The sequence below is a fragment of the Aquarana catesbeiana genome, linkage group LG03 (assembly GCF_042186555.1).
Source record: "Aquarana catesbeiana isolate 2022-GZ linkage group LG03, ASM4218655v1, whole genome shotgun sequence".
Lineage (NCBI taxonomy): Eukaryota > Metazoa > Chordata > Amphibia > Anura > Ranidae > Aquarana > Aquarana catesbeiana.
Genome location: NC_133326.1, coordinates 144,053,538 through 144,066,541, shown reverse-complemented (window position 1 = coordinate 144,066,541; position 13,004 = coordinate 144,053,538). Strand labels below are relative to the sequence as shown.

At 42.2% G+C, this 13,004-nt stretch overlaps 1 protein-coding gene across 2 annotated transcripts in view; it reads right to left on the bottom strand.

The window, feature by feature from the left end:
* The window catches only part of IL15RA (interleukin 15 receptor subunit alpha), a 197,503-nt gene that overhangs the window by 74,354 nt on the left and 110,145 nt on the right, over nt 1-13,004 (bottom strand). For both annotated transcript variants that reach the window (XM_073619387.1, XM_073619389.1), the window contains exon 3: nt 4,538-4,594. In XM_073619387.1, the coding sequence (XP_073475488.1) occupies nt 4,538-4,594 (57 nt within the window). The remainder of the gene's footprint in view (nt 1-4,537; nt 4,595-13,004) is intronic.

Sequence of the window (13,004 nt, the reverse complement as noted above, 5' to 3'; positions counted from 1 at the left end):
GTTTAGACATTAATGGCTGTGTGCTAAATTATTTTGAGGGGACAGCAAATTTACACTGTTATACAAGCTGTACACTCACTACTTTACATTGTAGCAAAGTGTCATTTCTTCAGTTTCGTCACATGAAAAGATATAATAAAATATTTACAAAAGTGTGAGGGGTGTACTCACTTTTGTGAAATACTGTGTATGTGTGTGTGTGTATATATATATATATATATATATATATATATATATATATATATATATATATATATATATATATATATATATATATACACAGTGGGGACGGAACGTATTCAGACCCCCTTAAATTTTTCATTCTTTGTTATATTGCAGCCATTTGCTAAAATCATTTAAGTTATTTTTTTTCCCTCATTAACCACTTGCCGCCCGCCATATAGCAGAATGACGGCGGCAAAATGGTTTCAATATCCTGACTGGGCGTCATATGATGTCCGCAGGATATTGAGCCGCTGCGCGCCCCCGGGGGCGCACATTGCAGCGATCGTTGTTGCGGGGTGTCAGTCTGACACCCCGCAATACCAATCTAGGTAAAGAGTCTCTGACAGAGACTCTTTACCACGTGATCAGCCATGTCCAATCACAGCTGATCACAATGTAAATAGGAAGAGCCGGTGATGGGCTTTTCCTCACTCGCGTCTGACAGATGTGAGTAGAGGAGAGCCGATCGGCTGCTCTCCTGACAGGGGGGTCTGTGCTGATTGATTATCAGCACAGCCCGCCCTCAGATCCCACCCAGGACCACCAGGGAAGCCACCCAGGACCACCAGGGAAGCCACCCAGGACCACCAGGGAAGACATCCACATTGGACCACCAGGTATGCCCCCTAGACCCCCAGGGAAATGCCAATCTGTGCCCAGGCAGCTGCCAATCAATGCCCAGGCAGCTGCCAATCAGTGCCCACTCACAATGCCTACCACTGCCAGTGCCACCAGGGATGCCTATCAGTGCTGCGTATCAGTGCTGGGTATCAGTGCCCAGCAGTGCCACGTATCAGTGCCCATCAGTGCCCAGTAGTGCTGCCTATCAGTGCCCAGCAGTGCCGCCTATCAGTGCCCATCAGTGCCACCCATAAGAACCCATCTTTTCAGCCTTTCAGTGCCCACCAGTGCCACCCAGTGCCACCCATGAGTGACCATCAGTGCCGCCTATCAATGCCCATCAGTGCTGCATATCAGTGCCACCCATCAGTGCTCAGTAAATTTGCACTGCGACTGTACTGTTGGGCCTGTGGTTTCTTAGCCTGTTCCTTGAAGCTGACGTGGCTTTGCAGGATATCTTCAGAACTGGAAATCCGGAACCAGGCTTGAGCAAGCCAGTTTATTGAAGTGCATTGTGATCAGAAAATGTTGACAAGGGTTCTCATCCGTCCACTTTGATGAGTATTGAAAACGGGGCTGTGATTACCTGGATTGTTCTACCCATCGCATGGTGTATAAGCTGTGTGACTTGTTTCAGGTCGAATTTATAAGGTGAGGAGCCATCCATGTGCGGTGAAGGGATTGCAGTCACTGAAGTTATTATTCCTTTCGTCCTGAGTGTTCACCGGTGGTCTCACCTTTTTACTCCATCTGTTCTATTTAAAGCATCTATTTAAGGACATTTTTATTTGTGCAGCACTGTGTGTCTATTTCTCACCCATCAGTGCCGCCTACCAGTGCCCATCAGTGCCGCATATCAGTGCCCATCGTCAGTGCCCGCTCATTGGTGCCACCTCATCGGTGCCGCCTTATCAGTGCCCATCAGTGAAAGAGAAAACTTACTAATTTACAACATTTTTTAACAGAAACAAAAGCAAAACTTTTATTTTTTTCAAAATTTTCGGTATTTTTTTATTTGTTTAGCAAAAAATAAAAACCGCAGAGGTGATCAAATACCACCAAAAGAAAGCTCTATTTGTGGGAACAAAATGATAAAAATTTAGTTTGGGTACAGTGATGGATGACCGCGCAATTGTCATTCAAACTGCGACAGCGCTGAAAGCTGAAAATTGGTCTGGGCGGGAAGGTGTATAAGTGCCCTGTATTGAAGTGGTTAATGTACATACAGCACCCCATATTGACAGAAAAACGCAGATTTATTACACCCCATATTTATTACACCCCATATTGACATTTTTGCAGATTTATTACAAAAGAAAAACTGAAATATTACATGGTCGTAAGTATTCAGACCCTTTGCTCAGTATTTAGTAGAAGCGCCCTTTTGCAACGAGTTTTTCACACCTGGATTTGGGGATCCTCTGCCATTCCTCCTTGCAGATCCTCTCCAGTTCTGTCAGGTTGGATGGTAAACGTTGGTGGACAGCCATTTTTAGGTCTCTCCAGAGATGCTCAATTGGGTTTAAGTCAGGGCTCTGGCTGGGCCATTCAAGAACAGTCGCGGAATTTTTGTGAAGCCACTCCTTCATTATTTTAGCTGTGTGCTTAGGGTCATTGTCTTGTTGGAAGGTAAACCTTCGGCCCAGTCTGAGGTTCTGAGCACTCTGGAGAAGGTTTTTGTCCAGGATATCCCTGTACTTGGCCGCATTCATCTTTCCCTTGATTGCAACCAGTCGTCCTGTCCCTGCAGCTGAAAAACACCCCCACAACATGATGCTGACACCACCATGCTTCACTGTTGGGACTGTATTGGACAGGTGATGAGCAGTGGCTGGTTTTCTCCACACATGCCGCTTAGAATTAAGGCCAAAAAGTTCTATCTTGATCTCCTCAGACCACAGAATCTTATTTCTCACCATCTTGGAGTCCTTCAGGTGTTTTTTTAGCAAACTTCATGCGGGCTTTCATGTGTCTTGCACTGAGGAGAGGCTTCCGTCGGGCCACTCTGCCATAAGGCCCCGACTGGTGGAGGGCTGCAGTGATGGTCGATTTTCTACAACTTTCTCCCATCTCCCGACTGCATCTCTGGAGCTCAGCTACAGTGATCTTTGGGTTCTTCTTTACCTCTCTCACCAAGGCTCTTCTCCCCCGATAGCTCAGTTTGGCCGGACAGCCAGCTCTAGGAAGGGTTCTGGTCGTCCCAAACATCTTCCATTTAAGGATTATGGAGGCCACTGTGCTCTTAGGAACCCTAAATGCAGCAGAAATTTTTTTGCAACCTTGGCCAGATCTATGCCTTGCCACAATTCTGTCTCTGAGCTCTTCAGGCAGTTCCTTTGACCTCATGATTCTCATTTGCTCTGACATGCACTGTGAGCTGTAAGGTCTTTTATAGACAGGTGTGGGGCTTTTCTAATCAAGTCCAATCAGTGTAATCAAACACAGCTGGACTCAAATGAAGGTGTAGAACCATCTCAAGGATGATCAGAAGAAATGGAATGCACCTGAGTTAAATATATGAGTGTCACAGCAAAGGGTCTGAATACTTATTACCATGTGATATTACAGTTTTTCTTTTTTAATAAATCTGCAAAAATGTCAACAGTTCTGTGTTTTTCTGTCAATATGGGGTGCTGTGTGTACATTAATGAGGAAAAATTACTTTAAATGATTTTAGCAAATGGCTGCAATATAACAAAGATAACAAAGAGTGAAAAATTTAAGGGGGTTTGAATACTTTCCGTCTCCACTATATATATATATATATATATATATATATATATATATATATATATATATATACACATACACACACACGCACACACAGTATATATTGTAGAGAATTAGCCTGGGGTAGGTTAAGAGAGGGTTAATGAAGAAGGTAGGTACATTCTCTTCAGCCCTGTGTTTAAGCAGCTTGTCAGGGAGGCTGGATGATGGCTGTTTTGCTATCAGTTCTGGGGAGACCTGAAAGCTGGATGGAAGCCTCTCTCCTCTTGAACCTGCTGGGTAAGCTGGCCTGTGGACTTTTGCAATATTGTGGATGTTTTGGCTGTGATGCTGAACATGATTTAAAAACACTGTGTGTACTAATGAGCAGAGTTTCTTGAGTTGTTTTGAGCTGCCCGTAAAGAAAAAGTCTGTAATTATTTTCCTGTTTTGCTGAATAAAGCGAACTTTGAGTTGACTGAAGTTTCTGCCAGCCCATTTACCCCTAGGATCCCGACAATATATATTATCTAATGAGCTACTGCAGCCCTCAAAATTTCCACTCGCCTCCTTGCATTTGGCGAGTGGAAATTAGCTGAGGGTGAGTGAGGAGACATATCGGGGAAGGGGGGGGAGGCACTGGTGAGGCTGCACTGATGGGCACTGATAAAGTTGTTGTTAATATTTATTTTTGTAACTTAATTCTGCATAAAAACATATAACAGTGTAATTTTGGGAGATAATTTATGAGGGCGTGTTTAAAGGTGGAATTAGTGGCGGGGCAGGATAGCGGTTGGGTGGGGCAACCGGTGGCGAGTAACTGTTAAGACCTGGTTAGTAGCTCAGGACTTGAAATTTTGAGCCCTGAGCTACTGTGTATATATAAAGAAAACACAAACAATTAAAATATATATTGCATCTATATTCAATAATTGAAATACCTAAACATGGAGCAGAGCTAATGCATATACAATAAACTTACCAGATGTGGTAGGTGATGTCAATGTGCTGTGCGTAGTCATAGGTAATGATGGGTCTCCTAATTCAAAGAAAAGTAAACAGTAAATTGTCTGCATTGTCTTAAAAGTTTAATAAAATGTCAAAACAGAGTACACAAAAGTACTTCAAAACCAAAACAGCGCATTCCATGAACCTCATCCCTTTCCCATATCCCCAAGTCTTCCTAAATGATTCAAAATATAGACCACAAGGGAAAGCTCAGCTTGTTTGCAACCTACCCCCCCTCTACTTCCACATTTGGCACTTTTTGGGGCGGAGCCCCAAAACCAGTACCTGGTTTTGACAGCTACCCGCTCCCACTTCTGGCTCAGATCACAGTGGTGATCTGAGCCAGAAGTTCGGCCCCCTCCTTCCCCTTGCAGTCCTCTGCGATAATCACAGGTCCCAGAAAAGTACGGGACCATTCACAAGGAGCAGCGCGACGCAGTAGGACACAGGTTGTGAAGCCGTACAGTGCTTGCAAAAGTATTCACCCCCCTTGGCATTTTTTGTGTTTTGTTGCCTCACAACCTGGAATTAACATGGATTGTTTGAGGATTTGCATCATTTCATTTACAGAACATGCCTACAACTTTGAAGATTTTTTTTTTTTTATTGTGAAGCAAACAACAAATAGGACAAAATAACAGAAAAAAGTTAATGCGCATAACTATTCACCCCCCTAAAGTCAATACTTTGAAGAGTCAACTTTTGCGGCTATCACAGTTCCAAGTCGCTTTGGATAAGTCTCTATGAGCTTGCCACATTTTACCACTGGGATTTTTGCCCATTCCTCCTTGCAAAACTGCTCCAGCTCCTTCAAATTGAATGGTTTGCGCTTGTGAACAGCAATCTTTGAGCGCCTATGCGAATTAGATGTGCGTTTCCCCGCATCTAATTCGCATAGTAGGACAATGTGACTGGCTCCCTATGGAGCTGGTTCACATATCTCCGGGGCGGCTGCGGAGCGCACTGCACAAAAACGCTGTGCGTCTTTGGCTCCGTTTCAGGGCCGAATTCAGGCATAGAATCGGCCCTGATTTGTCCCTGAAACGGGGAACAGGGACGCACAGTGCTCCTGTGCAATCCGCAGCCCGGTATAGTGTGAACCCGGGCTAAGTCTGACCACAGATTTTCTATTGGATTGAGGTCTGGGCTTTGACTAGGCCATTCCAACACATGAACACGTTTCCCCTTAAACCACTCAAGTGTTGCTTTAGCAGTGTGTTTGGGGTCATTGTCCTGCTGGAAGGTGAACTTCCGCCCTAGCCTCAAATCACAGACAGAGTGGTACAGGTTTTGCTCAAGAATAGCCCTGTATTTAGCACCATCCATCTTTCCCTCAACCCTGACCAGTATCCCAGTCCCGACTGCCGAAAAACATCCCCACATGATGCTGCCACCACCATGTTTCACTGTGGGGATGGTGTTCTTTGGGTGATGTGATGTGTTGGGTTTGCGCCAGACAAAGCGTTGGCTTTGATGGCCAAAAAGTTAAATTTTAGTCTCATCAGACCAGAGCATCTTCCTCCATACATTTTGGGAGTCTCCCACATGCCTTTTCATAAACTCAAAACATGCAATTTTGTTTTTTGCTGAAAGTAATGGTTTTCTTCTGGCCACTGGTCTCTGCCATAAAGCCCAACTCTATGGAGCATACGGCTTATTGTCATCCTATGTACAGATACTCCAATCTCTGCTGTGGTACTCTGCAGCTCCTCCAGGGTTACCTTAGGTCTCTGTGCTGCCTCTCTGATTAATGCCCTCCTTGCCCGATCTGTGAGTTTTGGTGTGTGGCCGTCTCTTGGCAGGTTTGCTGTTGTGCCATGTGCTTTCCATTTGGTTATGATAGATTTGATGGTGCTCCTAGGGATCATCAAAGATTTGGATATTTTTTTATAACCTAACCCTGACTTGCACTTCTCAACAACAATGTCCCTCACTTGTTTGGAGGGTTCCTTGGTCTTCATGGAAGTGGTTGGTTAGTGGTGCCTCTTGCTTAGGTGTTGCAGCCTCTGGGGCCTTTCAATAAGGTGTGTATATGGAATGACAGATCATGTGACACTTAGATTGCACACAGGTGGACATCATTTCACTAATTATCTGACTTCTGAAGGTAATTGGTTGCACCAGAGCTTTTTATGGGCTTCATAACAAAGGGGGTGAATACATACGCACACATTTATTTCTGAAAAATAGTTTTATGTATATATTTTTCTAATTTTACGTCACCAACTTAGACTATTGTGTTCTGATCTATCACATATAATTCAGATTAAAATACATTGAACTAAAGGCTGTAATGTAACAAAATAGGTAAAAAGCCAAGGGGGTGAATACTTTTGCAAGGCACTGTAAGACCCCTTTCACACTGCCAGCATTTTTCAGGCACTACAGCGCTAAAAATAGCGCCTGTATAGCGACTGAAAAAAGCGGCTCCATTCACTCCAGTGTGAAAGCCAGAGGGCTTTCACACTGGAGTGGGTGTGCTGGCAGGGCGTCACAAAAAGTCCTGCCAGCGGCTTCTTTGGAGCGGTGAACTCACCGCTCCTACACCACTGCTCCCTATTGAAATCAATGGGGCAGTGCTGCGATACCGCTGGCAAAGCGCCGCTCCGGCGGCGTTTTGCGGGTGGATTTAACCCCTTTTCGGCTGCTAGCGGTGGGGTTAAAACCGCTCTGCTAGCGGCCAAATAGCGCAGCTAAAACGACGGTAAAGCAGTGCTAAAAATAGCGCCGTTTTACCGCCGACGCCCGGGGCGGCTCGGTGTGAAAGCCCTCTAAGGCTTAATTTCCTTTTTCCCTTACTAGATATGCCAGAGCCTGCACCCGAAGCTGATTGAAGAATCAGTTTGGGTGAGGACATCGCTGGATCCCTGGACAGGTAAGTGTCCTTATATTAAAAGTCAGCAGCTACAGTATTTGTTTTTTTGGGGGAGCCTGTAGCTCCTCTTTAAGTTTGACAAATTCTTTCAGTTTCAGGATATATAGATTCTGATAGAAATTGCAAAAAATGTTTAGCAATTTGGATCATGTGTGAGGTTACTTGTTCAGAAATATGGGAGATTTTATGACCGTGACTGACCTCTCTTCATTTCCTCAGAACCTTGGCTAAAATTATTCCTGTTATGTTAAGGACCATGCTCATAGAACCCCTGGCTACATATCTCAGTTTTGTTAGAACTTGTTGATCTTGAAGTTGCAACAGCTTTTGGCACCTGGTCTCCAAATGGTTAATGTCTTCTATGTTCTGGTTGCATTTGTGTCTATTTTTGGCCTGCAGTATTTCAAGAATGAACTAATGAGTCTCTTTAGGGGAAAGCCATGGGGGAGAAGAATTCCTTCTATGACTGCTTGTGTCCCTCCCAAACTGAGCCCTCTGACACTTATCTGCTGTACTTTGCTCAAAGAAAGATTTGGTAGTTAGTTTAACAGCTTCAAAAGCTATCATCCCAAATGCTGTCATTCAGGTGTCAGATCCCGTGTTTGCATACAGTGTCAAGGGGTTCAATTTTGGATGGACACAAGGGCATGGTCCGCCAGAGTAATCTGTTCAGTGGAAAAACCACATAGAGAATCTAAGTAGAATTGGTCCACATACAAGAAATCAATCTCAGAATATGTGTTATGAACCTCTGAAGAGTAACTATAGTCACTTTGGGAGGCATGAGTGTTTCTCCAACAAGCTATAGGATGCATTGGGTGAACGGATTTCCTGAAGTTTTTTAGAGCAGCAAAGGATGGAGCAGACTTGCCTGAGGAGGTGTTAAGCTTCAGGTCTGGGCTGACATTAAAAATCAACATGGTAGTGTAAAAAAAATGTAAAAAAACAAAACAAAAAAACATTTTAGTGAGTATGTGCAAAATATTTAACTACTTAAGCTCCGGAAGATGTTACCCCCTTCATGACCAGGCCATTTTCTGATATTAGGCACTGCATTACTTTAACTAGCAATTGCGCAGTCATGCCACTATACGCAAATTAAATTTATATAATTTTTTTCACACAACTAGAGATTTCTTTTGGTGGTATTTGATCACCACTGAGGTTTTTTTTATCATAAAAATAAAAAAAGACCAGAAATATACAATATTTTTTCATTCTGCTAAAATCATTCAATAAAAACATTTAAAATATCAAATTTCTTCATTAATTTAGGCCAAAATATATGTCTTTGGTAAAAAAAATCCCAATAAGTGTATATTAATTAGTTTGCGTGAAAGTTATAGCATCCACAAACAATGGTATATATACTGGAATTTTTATTTATTTATATTTTTATACTAGCAATGGTGGCAATCAGCGACGTATAGTGGGACTTTAATAGTGCAGCGGGAAATCTGGCACCAACTGACACTTTGTGGAAACTGACTAACTGCCACTGACATCTCCAGTGACACTAATACAGTGATCAGTGCTAATAATATACACTGCCACTGTACTACTGGCACTGGCTGAAACATTTAGTGGCAATCAAGGGAATATTTGTGTGATAGTAACCCAAGTTTAAAACGTCTGTTTTGACGCATTTACATGCTGCGTTTTGCCACGTTTGTGTTTAGAAGTGTTTGGAAGAAAAAAAAAAATTTTTTTTTCAAAATAGCCAAAAATGAAAAACGCCTGTAAACTAAACACGGCTAAACACGAGTTACCACGTTTATCCGTACTTAGAAGCATTGAAATGCCTCTAAACTCAGCGTCTGAACAAATTTTTTTGCTTTTCAAAAAAGGCCTCTAAACTCAAGAGTTTCAGTTTAGGAGCAGTTGAAAAAAAATGCCCAACTGCTCCTAAACGTTCGTTTACCAGCAGCAGTGTACATGAAGCCTAACAATGTGTAATGTGTGCTGCTTTTCACTACAGATCTCTTTGTTTCTTTTCCCTGCTTTGCAGGGAGAAGAAACAAAAAACGATAGTTCCCTCTATATGTGATTTGTCACAGCCGATCAGTAGGTCCAGGCCATGACTCATTGGCTGGGATCTACTGACAAACTCCCTCTTTGTCAAATCACAGAAGAGCAAGTGGGCGGAGGTGTGCACTTGTGCCCAAAACCTGGAAACAGGTAGCAATATAAGAGTACGTTGCTGTGTCTGTTGGAGCCACCCTGTCACAGTATATGTACTGTGGTGGGTCAGCAAGCGGTTAAACCCCTTCAGCTGGCTGCTTTTCTCAAGACCAATGGACCAATGGCTAGCTGTTATTAACCAGTTGCCAACCGCCCTATAGCACTTTTACTGCTACAGGACGGCCGCGCTGTGCAGGATCATGTATATATACATGATCCTGCACTCCCGGGTATTGGGTGTGAGTGTGCGCCACTGACGGCTCGTATAGAATAACAGCGAGAGCTGATCAGTGGGTCCAGCGGACCCGATCTCTACCAGCACCAGCTGATCATTCTGTACACAGGCAGAATAGCGATCTGCCTATGTAAACAAGGCAGATTACCGTTCTGTCAGTAAGGAAGGCATTGATCCTGTGTTCCTATGCCTTCCTCTAGCCAACGCACCTCCCCCACAGTAGTAAAACACCAGCTAGGAACACAGTTAGCCCTTTGATCGCCCTTGATGTTAACCCCTTACCAGCCAGTGTCATTAGAACAGTGACAGTGAATATTTTTAGCACTGATTACTGTAATAATGTCACTGGTCCCCAAAAAAGTGTGAAAAGTGTCAGTTAGTGTCCAATTTGTCTGCAGCAATATTGCAGTCCCACTATAAGTTGCTGATTGCCGCCTTTACTAGTAGAAAAAAATAAAATAAATAAAAAATACATAAATCTATCCCATAGTTTGTAGACGCTATAACTTTTGTGCAAACCAATTAATATATGCTTATTGGGATTTTTTTACCAAAAATATGTAGCAGAATACATTTTGCCCTAAATTGATGAAGAAATTCGATTTTTACATTTTTTTATTGGATATGTTTTATAGCAGAAAGTAAAATATATATTTTTCTCAAAACTGCCATTCTTTTTTTGTTTAAAGCACACAAAATAAAAACTGCAGAGGTGATCAAATGCCACCAGAAAAAATCTCTATTTGTGGGGAAAAAAAAAGCACTCCAAATAATGTAGTGAGTACATAAACAGTCTTTGACTAGGTCATTTTTTCAGCAGGACTCACACCCGGCCAATCTTTAATAAAATAATCAAGCATGATAGTGTGTTTATTTCATTGAAAAAGCCCTCAAATATTGTAGTGAGCAAATACACAATTTTTAAACCCTTTCACTAGGCTGCTTTGGTAATAGGACCCACACCAACCAACTTTAAAAAAAAAAGAAAACGAAAAAATGAAAAAAGCATTAGTGTATTTATTTTTACGGTAAACACCCCTAAAATAGTGTAATAAGTACATGCATGGTCTTTACACAGTTTTACTAGGCCACTTTTCAACAAGACCCATGGCATCCATGCTTGTAATGTAAAAAAAAAAAGCATAATTACAGTGTAGTCCACTGTAAAAAGCCCCTAACATGTTGTAGTAAATGCACAGCCTACAAACACTTTTACTATGCACGGTTTTTAAGTGGTTAAACAAGACCCAGACAAGACAATTTTTAATTTAAAAAAAAAAAAAAAAAAAGTGTATTTATTTCACCCCCCCCCCCAAAAAAAAACTATAGTGAGTAGTATGTGCACATCACCATTTAATAACACTTCAACTATGATTTTTTTCAACAGGACTCCAACTAGCTTTTGACCACTGAGATAAGGGTCTCAGTCAGCATACTAGTAGTAAGTGAACTTTGCCACCTCTTTTGTTAGAAATACCTCCAGGAAGTAAGCAAAGCAAAAGTAAAACATCATAAGGCCTCTTTCACATGGACTGTCCATTCAGGTCCGCCTGTCAGTTTTTTAGGTGGACCTGAACGGACACTCCATGGAGGTCTATGGAGCGTCGGATGTCAGCGGTGACATGTCCGCTGACATCCGACCCGCTCCGATCTATAAAAGTGTAACGGAGGAAAACCCTACCTTTCCATCCGTGTTCGGATCGGATCGGGTGACGACGGACTCTATGGTCCGTCATCATCCGATCCTCCATAGGGGAGAGTGGCGCTCTGACAGGTCCGTCGCTGCACAGTGTGCAGCGATGGACCTGCCATCTTCCTGCTCAGCGGGCATCGGCGGAGCGATCCCCGCTGAGCAAGCGGATGTTCACGGGGCGGATCATCACTGATCCGCCCCATGTGAAAGAGCCCTAACAAATCAATCTTCATAATTCAAGAGTATGTCAATACAAAATAAAAAAAAATCATATGTAGTTAAGGGTTGTCACTTTTTCTTTGAGTTCTAGTATACACTATAGGATAACAGACCTGGGACACTTTCAGGCGCTCCTAAGAGAATAGTAATGTGGCATGCATAATGCTCCCTCACCCTCCTGTCAGGCCCTGTTCTGAGCTACATTCCTGTCTGAATAATGTGTTCTGGTTTCAGGCAGACTGAAAACCAGACACATGATTCAAAACCTGGACTGTTCGGGTACAGTTGGCAACCCTATATGCAGTACATCTTTGCAATACATGCATATTTACACATTTTATCCCTGTAAACACCCTGCAAGTACAGAAAAATAACTATTGTTGTAGCTCCCAACTGTCCCTGATTTTGAGGGACTGTCCCTGATTTGGTGCAATGTCCCTCATTCCTTCTCATGTGTCCCTCATTTTGGTCTGATCTATATAGATGTATAAAAAAAAAGAACTTTTTAGCTATCAAAAAGTGTTTTACAGCGCTAAACTTTTTATCTGATTTCTAAATTGCTGCATTTGTAAATTCCGAAAGCCAATATAAAGGAATAGTAGTGGTTTAACCAATCTTGTTTTTTTGTTTTTTTGTACAATTCTCCTTTAACCGGTTCAATACCGGGCATTTTCACCCCCTTCCTTCCCAGACCAATTTTTAGTTTTCAGCGCTGTCGCACTTTAAACGACAATTGCGCGGTGGTGCGACGTTGCACCCAAAGAAAATTGATGTCCCTTTTTCCCCCACAAATAGAGCTTTCTTTTGGTGGTATTTGATCACCTCTGCGGTTTTTATTTTTTGCGCTATAAACAAAAGAAGAGCGACAATTTTGAAAAAAAAACAATATTTTTTACTTTTTGCTATAATAAATATCCCAATTTTAAAAAAAAAAAACTAATTTTTTCCTCAGTTTCGGCCGATACGTATTCTACATATTTTTGGTAAAAAAAATCGCAATAAGCGTATATTGATTGGTTTGCGCAAAAGTTATAGCATCTATAAAATACGGGATAGATTTAGGGCATTTAAAAAAAAAAATATTTATTTATTTTTTTTTTTACTAGTAATAGTGGCGATCGCAATTTTTTTTCGTGACTGCGACATTATGGCGGACACATCGGACACTTTTGACACATTTTTGGGACCATTCACATTTATACAGCGATCAATGCTATAAAATTGCATTGATTACTGTG